Source organism: Microcaecilia unicolor, chromosome 7 (genome assembly GCF_901765095.1).
Source record: "Microcaecilia unicolor chromosome 7, aMicUni1.1, whole genome shotgun sequence".
NCBI classification, from domain to species: domain Eukaryota; kingdom Metazoa; phylum Chordata; class Amphibia; order Gymnophiona; family Siphonopidae; genus Microcaecilia; species Microcaecilia unicolor.
The window spans coordinates 124,801,468-124,823,272 of NC_044037.1; the positions used below are offsets into that span (position 1 = coordinate 124,801,468).

Genomic DNA, 21,805 nt, shown 5'->3' on the forward strand with positions numbered 1-21,805 from the left:
GTCCTCTACTCTCTCCTCTGCATTGGAGAAACCCATCCCAAAATATCAAAAGAAATTATGACCACAAACTCTACTACTGTGCCATAAGATCCATTTCCAACCTCCATTCTTTAAAACTAGTCCATGCTTCTTTCTTGCAGTTTTTTCACTGCATTATCTCCTCTAGCCTTTAGAAAAGGATTTTTCATCTCAATTGGAGCACAGTTATTGTTTTCCCCCACCTTAAAGACACCCGAGGAAACCTATCGGATCCCATCAATTATCATCCAGTCTCTCAGCAACCTTTCTATCAAAAGTAACTGAGAAACTTGTAGCTCAGCAGCTTCAATTACAGTATATCTTGATCATGTAAATGTCCTTCATCCCTACCAGACTGGATTCAAACAAGATTATTCTACCAAACTTTCTCTACTTGGATTGGTGAGTTATATTCACATAATGCTTGAAAGAGGTGATGAGGTTCTTCTCATATCTCTTGACTTGACCACGGCCTTTGACCACATTAGCCCCTCTATTATTTTGAATCATCTGAAGGACTTGAGCATCTCAGGAGCTGTACTATTTTGGTTTGTTTCCTATTTGCAGCATAGATCCTTTCAGGTTCATTGGTCTGATTCTTCATCTAAAAAACATAGCTTGGCATGTGGAGTCCCTTGGGGTTTGGTGTTGGGACCTATCACATATTTTTGGCTCTCCTAATTTAAACCCTGGGTATTTCTTTCTATATGTATGCAGATAATACCCAACTCCTTTTCTTTCTTCATTCAAGGTCAAATCACACTATTACTGACATCTCTCACAAGCTAAATGTTATTGCTAACTGGTTCTCAGATAACAGCCTTAAATTAAATGCTATCAAAACTATTGCTGTTTTCTTTCCATTATATAGGTCCCCATATCTTCCATGACTACCTTGTATACATGATATGCAAATCCCTTTATGAGACTCGGTCAAAATTCTAGGTGTCAAATCATATTTCTACAGGGAGCATCTATTCTATAATGGCATTGGTGTGCCTAAATATAGGAATGCCCACTTACCCTATCTCTACAGCAGGCATAAATGGGCATGCCTTCATGCAACAATTAGCCTGTGCAACTTACAATATTCTCTAAGTTGCGTGCATAAGTGAGGACACACCCATGTCCTGCACATGCTCTGCCCACATGTATGCCCCCCCCCCCTTCCACTTGTATGGCTATCCAGCTCATAATTGAAAGTGATCGCCGGCCATTTCCCGACACAAATCGGGAGATGGCCGGCGATCTCAGAAAAGCGGCAAAATCGGTATAATCAAAAGCTGCTTTTTTTGACAGCATCGCCGTTTTCCCGTCGCCTCGCCGGCGAAAGTTCAAAGGGGCGTGTCGGCGGTGAAGCGAAGGCGGGACATGGGCGGGTATGGGCGTGGCTACCAGATAGCCGGCTTTCACCGATAATGGAAAAAAAATACGGCGTTAAGCAGTATTTCGCCGGGTTTACTTGGTCCTTTTATTTTCACGACCAAGCCTCAAAAAGGTGCCCAAACTGACCACATGACCACCGGAAGGAAGCGGAGATGACCTCCCCATACTCCCCCAGTGGTCACTAACCCTCCCCCACCAAAAAACCCCCATCAGCAATGCATTGTGGTGGGTGTAGGTATTGGTAGTTGGTAGGCTTTACTCCCCTGGTGCTTTCCCCCTGCTTACTGGGTCAGAGTGTGCCCTGTTTTGTTTCCTGTTGTAGTCAATGCGGTGGTGGCCATTTTTGTAAGCCAGTTTTAGTTCCCTTTCCTGTGTTACCCACGTTAGAGAATGTAGTTCTTACCTTGAATGGTGCTGAAAGAGGGCATTGTACACCATTGTGCCAGCTCTGACCTACTGCTAATCTTAGTACCAGGTGACTCTTTGCCAGTGGGCACAACCTCTGATCTACAGTTAACTGTGAGTAAACGTGCTTATTCAAATAAAGGACTTTTTCAAAGAGATTAGTCTTCAGGTGTCAACTGGTGTGCCAAAGTTATACAGCAGCAATAAGTCCTAGAGGCTGTATGCAGGTCCCTGGAGCAGTTTTAGTGGGTGCAGTACATTTGTGGGTAGTGGGTTTTGGTGGGGGGTTGGGGGGCTCAGCTCCCAAAGTAAGGGAGCTATGCACGTGGGAGCATTTCTAGAGCGCTACTAGGGTTACGCAGCGCTGTACAGTTTAACAAAGAAGGACAGTCCCTGCTCAAAGGAGCATACAATCTAAAAGACGAAATGTCAAGTTGGGGCAGTCTAGATTTCTTGAATAGTGGTATAGTGGTTAGGTGCCAAAGGCGACATTGAAGAGGTGGGTTTTGAGCAAGGATTTGAAGATGGGCAGGGAGGGGGCCTGGCATATGGGCTCAGGGAGTTTATTCCAAGCATGGGGAGAGGCGAGGCAGAAAGGGCGGAGCCTGGAGTTGGTGGTGGTGGAGAAGGGTACTGAAAGGAGTGATTTGTCTTGAGAGCGAAGGTTACGGATAGGAACGTAAGGGGAGATGAGGGTAGAGAGGTAAGGAGGGGCTGCAGAATGGGTGCATTTGTAGGTTAGCAGGAGAAGCTTGAACTGTATGCGGTACCTGATCGGAAGCCAGTGAAGTGACTTGAGGAGAGGGGTGATATGAGTAAATCGGTCCAGGTGGAAGATAAGACGTGCAGCAAAGTTCTGAACGGATTGAAGGGGAGATAGATGGCTAAGTGGGAGGCCAGTGAGGAGTAGGTTGCAGTAGTCAAGGCGAGAGGTAATGAGAGAGTGGACGAGAGTTCGGGTGGTGTGCTCAGAGAGGAAAGGGCGAATTTTGCTGATGTTATAGAGGAAGAAGCGACAGGTCTTGGCTATCTGCTGGATTTGCGCAGACAAGGAGAGGGAGGAGTTGAAGATGACTCCGAGGCTGCGGGCAGATGAGACGATGAGGGTGTTGTCAACTGAGATAGAGAGTGGCAGGAGAGGCGAAGATCCAGGCAGCAATATCGGATAGGCAGGCCGATACTTTGTCCTGGGTTTCCGCAGTGATGTCTGGTGTGGAGAGATAAAGCTGGGTGTCGTCAGCATAAAGATGATATTGGAAGCCATGGGATGAGATCAGGAAGCCCAGGGAAGAGGTGTAGATTAAAAAATGAAGGGGTCCAAGGACAGATCCCTGAGAAACTCCAACAGAGAGTGGGATGGGGGTGGAGGAAGAACCATGAGAATGTACTCTGAAGGTACGGTGGGAGAGATAAGAGGAGAACCAGGAGAGGACAGAGCCCTGGAACCCAAATGAGGACAGTGTGGCAAGAAGTAAGTTGTTATTGACAGTGTCAAAAGCGGCGGAGAGGTCGAGGAGGATTCTCCGTGTGGCAAATGAGTATATTGTTGTTATTATTGGGATACCAGTATGATCACTATTCCTCATACTAATAAACAATTTGTATTGAGATAGAACACGTCATGTATTAGTGAGGGTGTTGTATATTGCACCAGGTGCCCATGTGATCTTTATTACATTGGGCACACTAAAAGACAACTTAAGAACAGGTTGGCTGAGCATATCAGCAACCTGCGTCTTAATAAACAAGTAAATCCTTTAGTGGCCCATTGGAATGAATGTAATCATTCATGCTTCGTTGTGCAGTACTGGTTCAAATCTCCCCCTCGAGCAGAGGTGGTGATGTCAGTGCTTGCTTGTTAGCCATTGAACAACGATATATTTTCACAAGGGGTACGGTGGCCCCATATGGCCTCAATTTAGAGGTCGAATGGATTTAACACAATGTGCCTTTTAGAATAATGGGGCGTGGTTCAGCATGTCCGGTATATAACCCCGGAAGTATATGTCAGTGCAGTTAACTCAGTGGAGCGGTCCCGGACTCACGCCTATATGAGTACCCTTCGGGCAAGTAGCCGAGTACAAGAATTATAGTAAGTGATGTATTAAAGCATTAAGTGATTGTTGATACGCTTTAAAGTGATATGTAATTTGACAGTGATAGCACTATTGTGGTTTTTAGATTAACGGGTGGTTCCTCCTGTAGAAGGAAAACTAAATGCGGTCCAGTATCAGGGAACCGTGGTTTTGAGATGGACTTGATGTGAAGTACCGCTCACCCAGTACCTATAAGCTGGTTATTACGAACGCCACAGGATAACGTGGTGGTTCATTTATGGAGCAGCATTGCGGTTGAATATTAATAATACGTCATTAAGCTAATGGTTCAGTGGATCCATTAGCAGTTTGAACAAGACGGGACAAGCACCAAGGCGCTGGTTCAACCAGTTTGCACAACAATTAGTTGTGAATTCAGTAGTGGTCTATATGATATGGCTTGATGTTGGTTAACTGGACACATATAATTCACACGGATTTTTTCTGTGTGCAAATGATATTGCCAAATGTGTTTTTCGCTGTATTATATGATTTAATTTGTATTTCAATTATAAGGTACAGAGGGTGATCGGTGAATGAATGTGGAAGAGTGACTGTTTCATTAGTTTAATAATGTCGAGTGCTGATTAAAGGCACAGACGATGTAATAAAAGCATTTTGATATAAAGAAATATGTTGGAGACATGATCTTTTATACCACGAGACATGTCTTATACCATACGAAAGATTACTTGCAGCAATAATGTACTAAAATAAGAAAGGTATGTTTGCCTATGGGAGAGAGGTGTTGTTGAGCAATCTGTTTGGGTAAGTCTACCTATTTTGTGTTACAGATTCCTACACAGACACTACATGCTACCAGAATCCTTCATCTCGGTTGCACCTCAATTGGACAGATGCTCAACTGATACAGCACAGGGAACCACAAAATAAAATGTAGACAAAAGCTGAAATGAAGACCCCCCCCCCCCCCCCCCCCCACCTCCGGCCCAAGAAACCCAGACATACAATACTAGTAAAAGAAAAACAGAAATGTATTTTCTCCTGTACTTTACAAAATAACAATGGGGAAAAAAATGTGCATTTCACAAAGTAGGCACATCTCAGTCCTTAAAAAGTATTAAATAAAAATAATTGTTTTCTTTTCTACCTTTATAGTCTGGGCATTTTATTTCTATAATTAGGCTGGTCTCAATCTCTTTTCCACTTTCCATGTGTCAGTCTTCTCCTAAATTCTTTCTGGGTTGGCTTTTCCACTTCTTCTGACATAGTAGCATAGTAAGTGATGGCAGATAAAGACCTGAATGGTCCATCCAGTCTGCTCAACAGTCACATTTACTATCAATACAAGATTAAATCAACAATGAACGTGATATTATATACTTGATCTCTCCTTCTTGTGTTAACATTATACACTTTCCTCTCCTCTTGTCTTCCTTTATTTCTTGACCCTACCTGTCCTTCCAACTATCGACCCATCTCCTTCCTCCCCTTCCTTTCCAAGTTACTTGAACGCGCCGTTCACTGCTGCTGTCTTGAGTTTCTCTCATCGCATGCTGTTCTTGACCCACTCCAATCTGGCTTTTGCCCTCTTCATTCAACTGAAACTGCACTTACTAAAGTTTCCAACGACCTGTTCCTGGCCAAATCCAAAGGTCTCTATTCTATCCTCATCCTTCTCTTTCTATCCGCCGCTTTTGACACTGTTGATCACAGCCTACTCCTTGACACACTACCTTCATTTGGATTCCAGGGCTCTGTTCTTTCCTGGTTCTCCTCCTACCTCTCGCTTCGCACCTTAAGTGTACACTCTGGTGGATCCTCTTCTACTTCTATCCCTCTACCAATTGGTGTACCTCAGGGTTCTGTTCTTGGTCCTCTCCTGTTCTCCATCTATACTTCTTCCCTTGGCTCTCTGATATCTTCACATGGCTTTCAATACCATCTCTATGCTGATGACTCCCAAATCTACCTCTCTACCCCTGAAATCTCAACCAGCATCCAGACCAATGTCTCAGCCTGCCTATCTGACATCGCTGCCTGGATATCTCAACGACATCTGAAACTTAACATGGCCAAAACCAAGCTCCTCATCTTTCCCCCTAAACCTACCTCTCCTCTCCCCCCTTTCTCTATTTCGGTGGATGGCACTCTCATTCTCCCTGTCTCACTAGCTCGTAACCTTGGGGTCATCTTTGACTCTCCTTTTCTGCTCACATTCAACAGATTGCCAAAACCTGTCGTTTCTTTCTCTATAACATCAGCAAAATCCGTCCCTTCATCTCTGAGCACTCTACCAAAACCCTTATCCACACTCTTATCACCTCTCATCTTGATTATTGTAACCTACTCCTCACCGGACTCCCTCTTAGCCATCTCTCTCCTCTTCAATCAATCCAAAACTCTGCTGCGCAACTCATTTTCCACCAAAGTTGCTATGCCCACATTAGCCCTCTCCTTAAGTCACTTCACTGTCTCCCTATCCATTTCCGTATTCAATTCAAACTTCTCCTATTGACCTATAACTGCATTCACTCTGCTGCTCCCCAGTACCTCTCCACTCTTGTCTCCCCCTACGTTCCCCCTCAAGTACTCCGCTCTGTAGATAAATCTCTCTTATCCGTCCCTTTCTCCTCTACTGCTAATTCAAGACTCCGTTCCTTTTATCTTGCTGCACCTCGCGCCTGGAATAGTCTTCCCGAGCCTGTACGTCTAGCCTCGTCTTTAGCCGTTTTCAAGTCCAAACTCAAAACCCACCTCTTTACCACTGCTTTTGACTCCTAACTCACTTACCCTGTCCTTTATCCTCATCTCTTATTCCCTTACCCTTAATTGTTCTGTCTGTTTACCTGTCTTATCTAGATTGAAAGCTCTTTGAGCAGGGACTGTCTTCTGTGTATGGTGTACAGAGCTGCGTATGCCTTGTAGCGCTATAGAAATGATAAGTAGATAGATATATTTCTCTACATCTGTCTGGCATTGATCTTTCATTTTATGTTCCCCCCTCCCCCACCCCACAGTTCTCTTCTCTGCATTTATGTCCTCCCATTTGATTTTCTCTCATTATCCCTTTCTCTCACTGTCTAGTCTTTAGTCTCCTTTTTATCTTCCTATTGGTTTTTCCCATCTCCCTCCCATTGTCCCCTCTCTCTCCTTTTCCAGTCTCCTATCCCGTCCTGGAATTCGTTGCCAGAGAATGTGGTAAAGGCAGTTAACTTAGCTGGGTTTAAAATAGGTTTGGACGGCTTCCTAAAGGAAGGGGATGAGTCTCTGAAGGGGTCGTGTGAGGGTGATATCGGGGTTAGCTTCATCGCATGCCCCCTAGTCCTAGTATTTTTGGAAAGACTAAACAAATGATTCATGTCTACCCATTCCACTCCACTCATTATTTTATAGATCTCTATCATATGAGCCCTAGCCGCTTCAGCCTTTCCTCATAGGGAAGCCATCCCATCCCCTTTATAATTTTTGTCGCCCTTCTCTGTACCTTTTCTAATTCCACTATATCTTTTTTGAGATGTGGTGACTAGAATTGAACACAATACGGTCGCACCATGGAGCGATACAAAAGCATTATAACATCCTCATTTTTGTTTTCCATTCCTTTCCTAATAATACCTAACATTCTATTTCCTTTTTTAGCTGCCGCAGCACACTGAGCAGAGGGTTTCAACGTATCATCAATGTATCATCAACGACAATGCCTAGATCCCTTTCTTGGTCAGTGACTCCTAGCGTGGAACCTTGCATTACGTAGCTATAATTCAGGTTCCTCTTTCCCACATTCATCTCTCTCTCCCTCGACTCACCATAGGGTCCGCTATCTCTTTCCTTTCCTGGTCCTCCCAAATGGATTTTTAAAGAAAATGATGCCTATGCACCATAGGTATCACTATGGGGTAGCAAGTGCCTCTCCAGAAAAACAGCTTGCCACCCATCATTACCTGTCTGGCATCATCGCCCCCCTCCTCCCACTATGGGTCCACTATCTTTCTCCCTCGGTCTCCTCCGCAAGCACTGCAGTTCTCCACTCTTTTGGGCTGACGGCAGCATCAGCAATGAGAGCATGCTGCCTTCAGCTGGCCCCGGAATCCTTCTTTCTGCTACAACTTCCTGTTCCACTTAGGCGGGATGCTGCAGAGAGAAAGGTTCTGAGACCAGCCGAATGCAGCATGTCTTTATTGGTGATGCTGCCAGCAGCCTGGAAGAAAGGGAAACAGCTGGAACTGGGAAGGGAGAAAAATAGCAGAACCCATGGGAGGCGGGGCGATGCCAGACAGGTAATGATTAGTGGCAAGCTGTTTTTGTGGAGGTGGTGCTTGCTACTGCATAGTGACACCTATGGTGCATAGGCACCATTTTATTTAGAAATCCATTTGGGGGGAGCGATTGCTCCCCTTGTGCCCTCTTCCCCTCCCAGATATGCCTCTGGTAGGACCATAATGCTCTTCTTTTACTCCAGCTGAAATCTAGAGACGGATGGAAAGAAATACTGAAATATATCAGCATCTCTGATTAAGGAATCTTGAACAGTGAACACTAAGATCTTATGTGTGGAGGTAGTGCTGGCTCATACCTAATATATAGCAGTGAACTTTGATAGTACTGTTCTTCTATTTTCAATGACAATAGTCATCTAGTTGGGTTGTACAGTGAAGACTGTAATGAGACTTGATCTATAAAAACTGTTTGAGGGAAAGGGAGTTATTTTATTGATTTGGTTTTTGTTTTGTTTCAATTTATTTTATTGCATGCTATTTTACAATAGCTCACACTAAAATATTTTTAATAAACAGGAAAGTAGCCATCCCTGCCCTGCACTCTGCATTCCTCCATTGACCGCTCTGCTTCTTACTCATCTGTGAAGTCCAAAGGGGGCAAGAATGACCTGCATTTGCTCCTGTTCTACAAGTGCAATATTCCAAAATTGCACTTCATTTTGTAGCACAGCTGGACTTACTGTAGCCCCTGGGCCCTTACAACAGTATTTGTAGTTCCCCATTTGAATATATTGTTTGTTGTAAAAACCTTTCAAATATTTTAGGCATCTATACCCCTTACCGGCAATAGTTGTGGTTCCCAAGCCCCAGTTCTCCATTGGGATACTTTTCGGTGTTGTAGGCATGCTGGTGTGTTTGGTCCCAGTACAGACATGGACGTCCATTCCTCAGAGAAGTTTGGTTTTGGATTCCTCGGTAGTCAGCCCCATTAACTTTGAAGCATTCTGAGGGAACTGGGGAAACACCAGAGAACAGAGACAGTAGTTCACACTATGTGATGCTGCATGTTCCTATATGTTGAAAATATTTACATAGCTTTATTTGTAGTCCCAGATGACAGAATAGATTGGATAGTGGTATTATATACATTGTTCTCCATAAAACACAAAATAGGTAGACTTACCCAAACAGATTGCTCAACAACACCTCTCTCCCATAGGCAAACATACCTTTCTTATTTTAGTACATTATTGCTGCAAGTAATCTTTTGTATGGTATAAGACATGTCTCGTGGTATAAAAGATCATGTCTCCAACATATTTCTTTATATCAAAATGCTTTTATTACATCGTCTGTGCCTTTAATCAGCACTCAACATCATTAAACTAATGAAACAGTCACTCTTCCACATTCATTCACCGATCACCCTCTGTACCTTATAATTGAAATACAAATTAAATCATATAATATAGCGAAAAACACATTTGGCAATATCATTTGCACACAGAAAAAATCTGTGTGAATTATATGTGTCCAGTTAACCAACATTAAGCCATATCATATAGATCACTACTGAATTCACAACCAATTGTTGTGCAAACTGGTTGAACCAGCGCCTTGGTGATTGTCCCGTCTTGTTCAAACTGCTAATGGATCCACTGAACCATTAGCTTAATGACGTATTATTAATATTCAACCACAATGCTGCTCCATAAATGAACCACCACGTTGTCCTGAGGCGTTCATAATAACCAGCTTATAGGTACTGGGTGAGCGGTACTTCACATCAAGTCCATCTCAAAACCACGGTTCCCCGATGCTGGACCGCATTTCGTTTTCCTTCTTCAGGAGGAACCACCCGTTAATCTAAAAACCACAATAGTGCTATCACTGTCAAATTACATATCACTTTAAAGCATATCACTTAAACAATCACTTAATGCTTTAATACATCACTTACTATAATTCTTGTACTCGGCTACTTGCCCGAAGGGTACTCATATAGGCGTTAGTCCGGGACCGCTCCACTGAGTTAACTGCACTGACATATACTTCCGGGGTTATATACCGGACATGCTGAACCACGCCCCATTATTCTAAAAGGCACATTGTGTTAAATCCATTCGACCTCTAAATTGAGGCCATATGGGGCCACCGTACCCCATGTGAAAATATATCGTTGTTCAATGGCTAACAAGCAAGCACTGACATCACCACCTCTGCTCAATTAAATCATTTAGTGGCCCATTGGAATGAATGTAATCATTCCATTGAGCAGCTTCATTGTGCAGTACTGGTTCAAATCTCCCCCTCGAGCAGAGGTGGTGATGTCAGTGCTTGCTTGTTAGCCATTGAACAATGATATATTTTCACATGGGGTACGGTGGCCCCATATGGCCTCAATTTAGAGGTCGAATGGATTTAACACAATGTGCCTTTTAGAATAATGGGGTTTGAGGTCACGTGATGCGGTGGGAGCAGTAGCCACGCTTTAGCGCTGCTTCGGGGTCCCCGCTCGATCTTCGCCCGTTAAAATCCTCAAAACCCTCCGAAATTGAGTGACCGGACTTCCACTTGCTGTGCGCAGTGTATGGACAAATATTTAATATCCATGCCGCCGGGATCCGCGTGAAAAAGCATCAAAAACGACAAAGAAATGCTGGCGGCGTCTGGCAGTGATTCAAAGATGGCGACCGGAACGACGAGTAGCGAGGCAGAGTTTTCGGAACGCCAGGTAACACAGCTGGCGGCTGTCGTGGGAACAGCGCTCGAGCCCCGATTTGCGTCGATGGATGACCAATTCAGCAAATTAGATGGGCAGATGGCGGAACTGGTGAATCGCACTGCGGAGACAGAACAGAGGGTGTCCGCTTTAGAAGACTCCTGGCAGAGCTGTGAGCCGGAGATAGCAGGCCTGAAAGATCAGCTGGCCCAGCAAGCAGCAAAGTTAGACGAACTTGAAAACAGAGCACGTCGCAGCAACCTTCGGTTGGTGGGGATACCGGAGTCTCTCCCTGACAAGAACCTGAGCACTCTATTGGAACACATGAAGTCCATACACACTAATAGAAATGTATCAATACACTCTCTTCTGAATTCTCTTCCCCCGTATTTTCACCACATTTAAAACTCTACCCACAGATAAAATTGTTATACCCTAATGTTCTCTTGCTATTGTTTGTCGCCCTATCATTTCCCCATTGTTACATTCCATTGTTCTATTCCCCAAATGATGTTTTGACTTTGACTGTGTCTTCCCATAACTCTTCACAATGTAACCCATAATCGTACTGTAACAAATTGTATTTCCATCATTTACAATGTATTGTAAGCCACACTGAGCCCGCAAATAGATGGGAAAATGTGGGATACAAATGCAATAAATAAATAAATAAATAAGAGTGGCTGACAAAAGAATTTGCCCTACCTGATAGCTGTGGCCTGCTCTGCATTGAGAGAGCCCGTAGGGTTGGGCGGCAGCAGCAAGGCAGTCAGCGCCCCAGGGTAATCATTCTCAAAGTTCACAATTACATTCACAAGGAAGAGATCCTCAGAGGCTACCACCTGAAAAGAGAGTCTTTAACATACGCCGGCGCTCAGGTACGAATTTTTCAAGATTATTCGGCTAGCATCCAGGAGAAGAGGTGGAGGTTCCACAGAGTCTGCACAGCCCTGGTGGAAAGGAAGATGCGCTTTATGTTGTTGTATCCGGCTACCCTGAAGATTCAGCATGAAGGGAAATGGATCTCTTTTATATCGGAGCAAACAGCCCTGCAGTTTTTGAACCGAGAACTGAAAGGAGCAGAGAGCCCGACCTGATGTGGTGACATTTAGCGTCTGGAATTATAGAACACGCATTTGTTTGTTGAAAGTGGAGGTTGCGCTGTTTAACCGGTAACCTTTGAGTTATGACAGTTATGTATGTTATAATATGTAAAGCGGAGGTGCTAGCTGGTAACTTTTGAGCTATGACAGTTATGTATGTTACAATCTGTGAAGCGGAGGTGGAGGGTGGGGCGGGGGCCACAGCACTTTGTGATTTTGCTTGCATGGGGATAGTTAAGTGGAGGGTGTGTGGTGGGGGAGGGGGACCAAGGCGGAAAATGGGGAAGGGGGGGTAGAGGGTGGGGGAGGAGCGGGAGGGTTAGTGGGGAAGGTAGTGTGGGGGGAGAGGGGAGAGGGATTGCCACAAGTGAGAATAATGTTCGGAGTTGTGATTGCTGCGCACTGCGGTGGGCGATTGAAGGATTGTGACCTCTGGGTGAAGGCTGGGTGCCCGGGGGCCTTATTGGTCTTTAAGATCCTGAAAAGCAAAGAGGTGAAGTATTGGGAACCGGGTTAAATGAAGCCGCCTAGACTAATTTCTTGGAATGTATCTGGTATTGGGTCCCCCATAAAAAGAGCAAAAATTTTAACGGCCTTGCAATGTCACCAGGCCTCGATTGCATGCTTACAAGAGACAAAATTGTCTGATGCAGAACATTTAAAGCTTAAGCAACGATGGGTGGGGGAATGCTTCTTTTCCTCGGCACTAGGAAGGAAGGGGGGAGTCACAATTCTTATTCACAAAAACTTGCAATGTAAAGCACGAGTGGTGGCGCAAGACAGTCAGGGGAGATATATATTGCTGCATTTAAACATAATGGGGCAGGAGATCTTCCTGCTTAATGTGTATGGTCCGAATGTGTATGACCACTCCTTCTTTCAGCACATAGTGTGTTTGGGCATTTGCCACTCAACCGCCCCTTGGCTTTTAATGGGGGATTTCAATCAGGTGATGGATGGGCAGCAAGATCGGTCGACCCCCCTCTACGGGGACAGCAATGGGTAGGGGCAGAGGGTTGCAATATCTGTGTAAAGCACTGAACCTGGCAGATCCTTGGCGCCTGGTTAACTCCAATGTGCGCGACTACACCCACCTTTCGCAAGCTCATGGCACCTGGTCAAGACTAGATTATATACTAACGGCTGGAGCTCTTTTCCCACAGATCGTGCAAGCGGAGATTGGACCACTAGAGATTTCAGCTCACTCCCTGATATGGGTAGATATAGAATTGGGGGTGGCGAGATTAGGGGGTGATCGGTGGAAATTTCCCGCATATTTAGTAGGAGATGCCCATTTCCAAGAACACATTAGACAGAAATGGCTATTGTTTGCAGAGGCAAATGAGTGCCATGAGGAGGAGGCTCTTCTATACTGGGAAACTGCGAAAGCGGTTATGAAAGGGGAGATCATTTCCTATATGTGTGCACGGGCAAAGCGTCTAGTACAAGGCATAGTCCAGTTGGAACATAAATTTAAAATAGCAAAACGGAAATATCTTGCGACACCTAGCCCAGGACTTAGAGAGGAGATGGTGTCGACGCTTGCGGCATTAAACTCGCTAATACACGAACGAACTAAGAAACAGCTTTTTCATCGCGCTTACACCTTTCATAGATTTGGCAATAGATCAGGGAAGCTGCTGGCCAGAGTAGCGAAGACTTGGGGGGGGGGGGGGAACAGATTCATCGCTTCTTTGGTGAGACCGGACGGCACAAGAGAGGTCCAGTCTGCGGATATTGTGCAGATCTTACACAATTTTTATGCCTCTTTATATGATAAACCAGACACTCAGAGTGGCCCCTCATTAGTAGATTACTTGGAAGATTTAGGCATCCCGCGATTATCAGCAGAGGTGGTAGGGCAGCTAAACTCCCCCTTGACAGCTAAGGAAATACAGAGGGTGGTTAAGACGTTGAAAAGGGGTACTGCCCCAGGCCCAGATGGCTTTACCGCAGAGTATTAGCAGTGTATGCTGCCCCAGATATGTGGTGCCTTGATTTCTTTTTTTGAATCCTCAGTTGCAGAGGTCAGGTTTCCACAGGGCACCAATGAAGCCTGGATCACACTCATTCCAAAGCCGGGTAAGAATCCAGAGTATACAGAGTCCTATCGACCCGTCTCCCTTATTAATGTGGATTTAAAGATACTAGCTAGGGTGTTAGCAGAGCGGCTGAGTCCCCACTTTGATCGGGGAGGGACAGGTGGGGTTTGTTCGGGGTAGGCATTCATCTTTGAATGTGCGTAAAGTCTGTATGGCCATTGCCCATAGCCGCCTCCTAGACGAACCTCTGTTGTTGGTGAGTCTGGATGCCGAGAAGGCATTTGACAGGGTCAGTTGGGACTACCTGTTTGGGGTTTTAGATTATGTGGGTCTAAAGGGTTGGTTTGTGCACGCAATTACAGCACTGTATTCTCAGCCAAGGGCCTCCTTACTAATAAATGGTCTCCGCTCATCTTCATTCCAGATAGCCAGGGGGACATGGCAGGGGTGCCCACTTTCCCCCTTGCTGTTCCTGCTCTATTTAGAGCCATTGTTGCGCACTATTCAATTTCGAGAATTGAAACTCCCACGTTTGCGGTTAAGACTCTAGCATTCACAGATGATGTTATGCTGACCTTGACGAACCCTCGCCAGTCGCTCACTCATCTTCTGGATACTATAAGAGAATTTGGTTATTTTTCTGGGTTTACTCTTAACTTACAGAAGTCTGTGGCTTTTCCTGTGCAGAGTTCAATTAGGGAGACTTGGGAGGGAGAGTTCCCCCTTTCGTGGTCCATGGGCCCCATAAAATATCTGGGAGTGTTGATCCCAGCAGACTTGACCAGCCTGTATGAGGTGAATGTAGAACCTCTCTCACCAACTATTTTCAACCTAATGATTATCCCTCTAGCAAAACTCCTATCAAACCATAACCTCAATCCACATATATACGCTGATGATGTGACAATATATATCCCTTTCAAACAAGACATCAAAGAAATCTCCAACTAAATCAATCAAAGCCTACACATCATGAACACATGGGCAGACACATTACGTCTGAAATTAAATGCAGAAAAAACTCAATGCCTGGTACTCACCTCCCAATACAACACTAACGAATTCAACGCGATAAATACACCAAACCTAAACCTTCCAATCTCAGAAACGCTAAAAATCCTTGGAGTCACTATCGACCGCCACATAACACTTGAAACCCACGCAAACAACACAACTAAGAAGATGTTCTACTGCATGTGGAAACTGAAAAGGATAAGACCATTCTTCCCAAGATTCGTCTTTCATAACCTAGTGCAATCCCTCGTCCTCAGCCATCTGGATTACTGCAACTCATTATACGCAGGCTGCAAAGAGCAAACACTGAGGAAACTTCAAACAGCCCAGAACACAGCAGCCAGACTCATCTTCGGAAAACCAAAATATGAAAGGGCAACACCACTACGAGAGAAACTACACTGGCTTCCACTGAAGGAACGCATCACCTTTAAGGTATGCACACTAGTCCACAAGATCATTCACGGCGAAGCCCCAGCCTACATGTCCGAGTTGATTGACCTACCACCCAGAAATGCTAGGAGATCTTCCCGAACATACCTCAACCTCCATTTCCCTACTTTCAAGGGCGTGAAATACAAGACGCTACACGCGACAACCTTCTCTCACACGAGCACGCAGCTTTGGAACACACTGCCATGCAACTTAAGAGCGATCCACGAACAAGCATCCTTCCGCAGATTACTGAAGACCCATCTGTTTGAGACAATTTACGGAAAAAACCAAAACACATAGAGTCCACACTCACTTACATCAATGCATCACACATCCACTTATGATCTCTCATCCCCCCTAATTCCACATTACTCATACATATACTTACAGAAATATGTACACCATGTGCCTCTGTGTCTTAACACTGCCCTTAAGCTTCCCATTGTCTCCTCCCAAAGTCTCCCTGTTGATGTCCCATTGTGATATTCCTAATGATAATTCGATTATCTCGCATAACTTGTACAATGTAACCCATAACCAATTTGTAACAACTGTATTCTCATTATTCATATCTTATTGTAAGCCACACTGAGCCTGCAAAGAGGTGGGAAAATGTGGGATACAAATGCAAACAATAAAAATAAATAAACCCCTACGAATATGCACACGCCATACATTGCAGAGTTGGCATTCGCTCCCGCTGTCCCTCTTAGGTAGAATTGCCCTTTACAATATGATACTGGTGCCTAAGTGGACATATATGTTACAAATGATTCCTATCTTTCTTAAACAAAGAGATGAAAATTGGGTGACACGGTTGGTGACACCTTTTATATGGCAGGGCAAAAAGCCACGATTGACAGCCTCTCAGCTGTTCCTGCCACGCGCAGGGGGGGGGGGGGGGGAATGGGATTGCTGAATGTAAAGCTTTTTTCGATAGCAAGTAACATGTGCCATCTTACAGATTGGTTCCGGGGATCTTCTTACTTCACGTGTACCAGGGTGGAGGTGGGACTGTTTGCCCCTTCCCATTTTAGTGCTTGGTTACATGTGGCACCGGGGAAGGTGTCTACGCCCCGGGTTTTTGCACCGTTGTTATTGCCTGTGAGGAAAGCATGGTGATGGATCTATTGTTTTTATGGCTTATCTGCAGAATCTTCCCCACTGTTGCCAATCCAGGGTAATAGGGATTTCCCCCCGGGATCTACATCGGTGGGCTTTGGTGTTTGGTCGACTAGGAACTTACAATATTTATACCAGTTATACAACGAAAGTGGTGCACTTAAATCCCAGGATGAACTCCGGGTGGAATATGGGATGGAGGGTTTCCACTTCTTATCTATGTTTCAACTACGCCATTACATAAGGTCTCTTCTGCCTTCTACATTAACACCAAAGGTATGGGAAACGCTAGTTACCATACTAGGGTTAGATGCACAATTAAGGGTCCCACTTAAATATTATCATGCTACTTTACGGGAGCAGTTGGGTGAGGTGGATTATGATAATTTAGCTAACCTCTGGAACAAAGAATTGGCGGTGGGTCTCCAGAGTGATAGATTGAAGATTTGTCTCTTGGGGATGCAGAGATGGGTGGAAAATGTGACGTTGCAAGAAATCCAATACAAATTTTTAATGCGAATGTACATCTCTCCTCGCAGAGCCTTTAGGGCCTCCATGCGGATGGATGATGTATATGCAAAATGTGCCCAACCCCTGGCTGGTTTGGACCACATGTTTTGGACCTGTCCGCGGATCCTTGGATTTTGGCGGCACGTATGTCAGCCTGTGTCCAGTCTGTGGGGGGTTACCTGGAGGCCTGCTCCATTTCAGCTCTTTGAGGTGTTCTGGGTGTCCCCGTGTTTGCCCAGGGGTCTCAAATGCTTTTTAAAATGGTCAGTTCTGATGGGCAAGAAATCAATTCTTCAACAGTGGATAGTTGCAGAACCTCCATCATTACAGCAATGGCGATCCAACATGATCTCTCTCTGTGCATTGGAGCGCAGAGGAATGGAAGACTTGTCCTCACCTCGGGGAGACCTATTCTGTCAAGCCTGGTCTCCCTTCTGGGATTAATTGACTGTGGTAGCGCGTAGCAGAATCCTGAATGCGTAAACTAGATGGTGTGGCGGGGGGGGGGGGGGTGTGGGAAGATTTTGGGGGGTTGGGGGGGAGGGGGGAAGAATGTGGAAAATTGTTATATATTAGATTACTTCTTAGATGTGTTAATTAAGTACCATTGTGGAACATATTATTAGTGAAGGGATAAAAATACCTTTGGATGGCTTGTTGTGTGGAGGAGAGGATGTTGATGGGGGGGGGGGGGGGGGGGGAGATTTGCGAAGAAGTATCCAACCCTAAGATAGAGGCTATTGACCTACATCCTGCTGATACCAAAGTCTGCGGTGAAGTAAGTAGATAATAAGGGGGGGGGGGGGAGGAGGGGTATTAGAGGGGATATATAAAATGCACAGCTTGGTGAATTGTATTGAAGTTGTGTTTGTATTGTTTTTTTTTTTTCTATTTGAGATGCTTTTCACCAATAAAAACATTTAAACATAGAATAATTGGGTGTGGTTCAGCACATCCGGTATATAACCCCGGAAGTATATGTCAGTGCAGTTAACTCAGTGGAGCGGTCCCGGACTCACGCCTATGTGAGTACCCTTCAGGCAAGTAGCCGAGTACAAGAATTATAGTAAGTGATGTATTAAAGCATTAAGTGATTGTTGATATGCTTTAAAGTGATATGTAATTTGACAGTGATAGCACTATTGTGGTTTTTAGATTAACGGGTGGTTCCTCCTGAAGAAGGAAAACGAAATGAGGTCCAGCATCGGGGAACTGTGGTTTTGAGATGGACTTGATGTGAAGTACCGCTCACCCAGTACCTATAAGCTGGTTAATACGAACTCCACAGGATAACGTGGTGGTTCATTTATGGAGCAGCATTGCGGTTGAATATTAATAATACGTCATTAAGGTAATGGTATAGTGGATCCATTAGCAGTTTGAACAAGATGGGACAAGCACCAAGGCGCTGGTTCAACCGGTTTGCACAACAATTGGTTGTGAATTCAGTAGTGATCTATATGATATGGCTTAATGTTGGTTAACTGGACACATATAATTCACATGGTTTTTTTCTGTGTGCAAATGATATTGCCAAATGTGTTTTTTGCTGTATTATATGATTTAATTTGTATTTCAATTATAAGGTACAGAGGATGATCGGTGAATGAATTTGGAAGAGTGACTGTTTCATTAGTTTAATGATGTTGAGTGCTGTTTAAAGGCACAGATGATGTAATAAAAGCATTTTGATATAAAGAAATATGTTGGAGTCTTGTGTTAGTTGAAGAGTAAATATATGACTCTGGCCTATCTACTTTTTCCCCTATTTTTTGTGATAAAAGATCATGTGCCATACCAGTTGGTCTCTTGGTTATTGTCAGGTTGGAAACTCCTGAAGTGATAAGTCCCATTCAGTTGTAATATCACAATAATGATATATTTAAATATCATCTTGAACATAAGCAGGAACTGACTTACACACCTCAGATATGTAAAATATATATCTCAGGTTTCCTTTACAAACTCTTAATGTAGAGCTTCCTAACCCTGTCCTGAGTAATCCATAGCCAATTGAGTTTTTAAGACATCCACAATGAATATGCATGAGATCAACTTGTATAACTTGTAAACCCATTATGGACTGAATTCTATAAATGGTGCCGAAAAATTGGTACCAACTAAAAAAATGCGATAAGCGTTATTCTATAAGTAGCACTCAAAGGTAGGCGTCATTTATAGAACAGCACTTGATGCTGGGAACCATGCCTAACTTTAGGCTTGACCATTTACCCCAACTAAACCCTGGTATAAATCCTCATGCATAAATTAGGTGTGGATCCCCCTTATTCTATAACAGTGTATATAAATTACATGAAAGCCACTGATCTGCCCATGATCCTTCAATGGCCATGCCCCCTTTTTGGAGCCACGTGTAAAATTTGCACATGGATCTAGGTGTGTAAATATGCATGCGTAACTTTTAATTGATTCCAATTAGCACCAAAGATTGCTAGAGTCCAATTATTGGCACTAATTCACTTGTTAGTCAATTAGATTACATGCGCAAATTGGGTATGAACACAATTTTTAGTGCCATTTATAGAATTTGGGGGTATATATACAGATTTACCTTGTGCACATTCATTATGGATATCCTAAAAACCTGACTGGCTGCGTGGTCCCCAGAACAGGATTGGGAAGCTGTATCTTACTGACCGGGGCAAAGCTTAACCTATTTCATACATCCAGTCTGGGTCAGGTTACACCATTAGAGGGCAATTTTATAACAGGACAGTTAGGTTGGGAGGACAGGACAATATAGGAATCTATGAATCTTTGTAAAATATCCTCCCAAAAGCTGCCAAAATCATGACTAAAATGTAGTTGCATATATTTACACCTCTTGGGGAATAGGAATAAATGTATGTGGCTTAAATATAGACATAAGTGAATATTTTATAACCCCTACATGTACTTGATGACTCCACCCATGCCTCAAACAAACTACATCCCCCAAACACATGTATATTTCGGTCACATAACATTGGATGACATTTGCCACCGCACATACATTATACTTGTAACTCATGGGATAATTTTATAAAAGGTGCTTTGCATATGCACAACAGGTTTTATGCATGAAAAATTCTTTATAGTATTACCACCTAAGTACGTGAGCAATCCATGTTTTCTGCAATTTTCAGTTGTATTTTGTCCAAGATATGGTAGAGTTATTTGTATATGTATATGTCTTGTTGATTATTGTTATGCCATGTTGATTTTGTGTATGTTTTTATTGGTCTACTTTGGGTTTAAAGTAGAATATGAATGATTAAATGAATAAATAGAAATTTGATGGCTCAAAAGCCAAAACTGAGGCTGATCTGGTAAAAGCTTATGTATTCTTAAAAACCTTAAAATCTTATATATAGTGTTTATGTATTCAAAATATTGTTAAAATTTGTGTATTTATGATGTGAAGGTGCAACATTAAGGGGGTCTTTTACTAAGGTGCATTAGCATTTTTAGCACACACTAAAAATCAACCGGCGCTAAATGCTGAGACACCCATTATATTCCTATGGGCTTCTCAGCATTTAGTACCAGCTGTTTTTTAGTGTGAGCTAAAAATGCTAGCACACCTTAGTAAAAGACTCCCTTAATGTTGCACCTTCACATCATAAATACACAAATTTTAACAATATTTTGAATACATAAACACTATACAAGATTTTAAGGTTTTTAAGAATACATAAGCTTTTACCAGATCAGTCTCAGTTTTGGCTTTTGAGCCATCAAATTTCTATTTTGAATAAGCACCTTTACTCACATTTAACTGCAGATCAGAGGTTGTGCCCCACTGGCAAAGAGTCTCCCTGGTACCAGGGGCGTAGCCACACTACAGAATTTGGGTGGGCCTAAGCAAGAAGTGGGTGGGCACCAAGTGCTCTTCCCCACCCCCACCCCCAACCACCACCAACAAAAATATCTCAGCTGGCGGGGAAATGCTTCTTTCCACCGTGGCAGTCTGCAGTACGCATGCGCTGAAAACTGAGCATGCGCAGGTGCTGGTATCGTGGAGAGTAGTGTTTTCATTACCATTAGGGGGAAGTCTTCAGCTGGCTGAGCTTGGGATCCCCACCAGCTACCACTAAACGTATGGTACTGTTGGGTGGGCCTGAGCCCTAAGTGGGTGGGCCCCGGCCCACCCAGGCCCACCTGTGGCTACGCCACTGCCTGGTACTGAGATGAGCAGTAGGTCAGAGCTGGCAGAATGGTGTACAATGCCCTCTTTCAGCAACATTCAAGGTAATAACTAAGTTCTCTAACGTGGGTAACACATAAAAGGGATCTAAAACTGGCTTACAAAAATGGCCACTACCTCATGGACTACCGGAAAAAAAACTGGACACACTCTGACCCAGTTAGCAGGGGGAAAAGCACCATGGGAGTAGAGCCCACTACCCTACAGCCACCACAATGCATTGCTGATGTGACTCTGCAGTGCACCTAACAGAAAAGGTGTCACACTCACCCGAGAGCCACATCACAACCAGGGAAAGGCTGTCAGAGGATAGAACACATTCTGCTGTCATGGAGGTGGGTACGGCATTTGAGGTTGGCATAGAGGCTGGCAAAATATGTTTATAATTGTGTTTTTTAGTGTGGGAGAGGGTTGGTGACCACTGGGGGAGTACGGGAAGGTGATCCCTGATTCCTTCCAGTGGTCATCTGGTCAGTTGGGGCACCTTTTTGAGGCTTGGTTGTGAAAATAAAAGGACCAAGTAAACCCGGCGAAATACTGATGAACGCCGCTTTTTTTTCCCCC

At 44.0% G+C, this 21,805-nt stretch overlaps 1 protein-coding gene across 2 annotated transcripts in view; it reads right to left on the bottom strand.

The window, feature by feature from the left end:
* Positions 1-21,805, bottom strand: part of KREMEN2 (kringle containing transmembrane protein 2) — a 190,645-nt gene that overhangs the window by 75,110 nt on the left and 93,730 nt on the right. The window contains exon 2 of one of the 2 annotated variants that reach the window (XM_030210191.1): positions 8,928-9,099. The exons of the other annotated variant lie outside the window; for it this stretch is intronic. Coding sequence (XP_030066051.1) covers positions 8,928-9,099 — 172 coding nt within the window. The remainder of the gene's footprint in view (positions 1-8,927; positions 9,100-21,805) is intronic. 2 annotated transcript variants of the gene reach the window in all.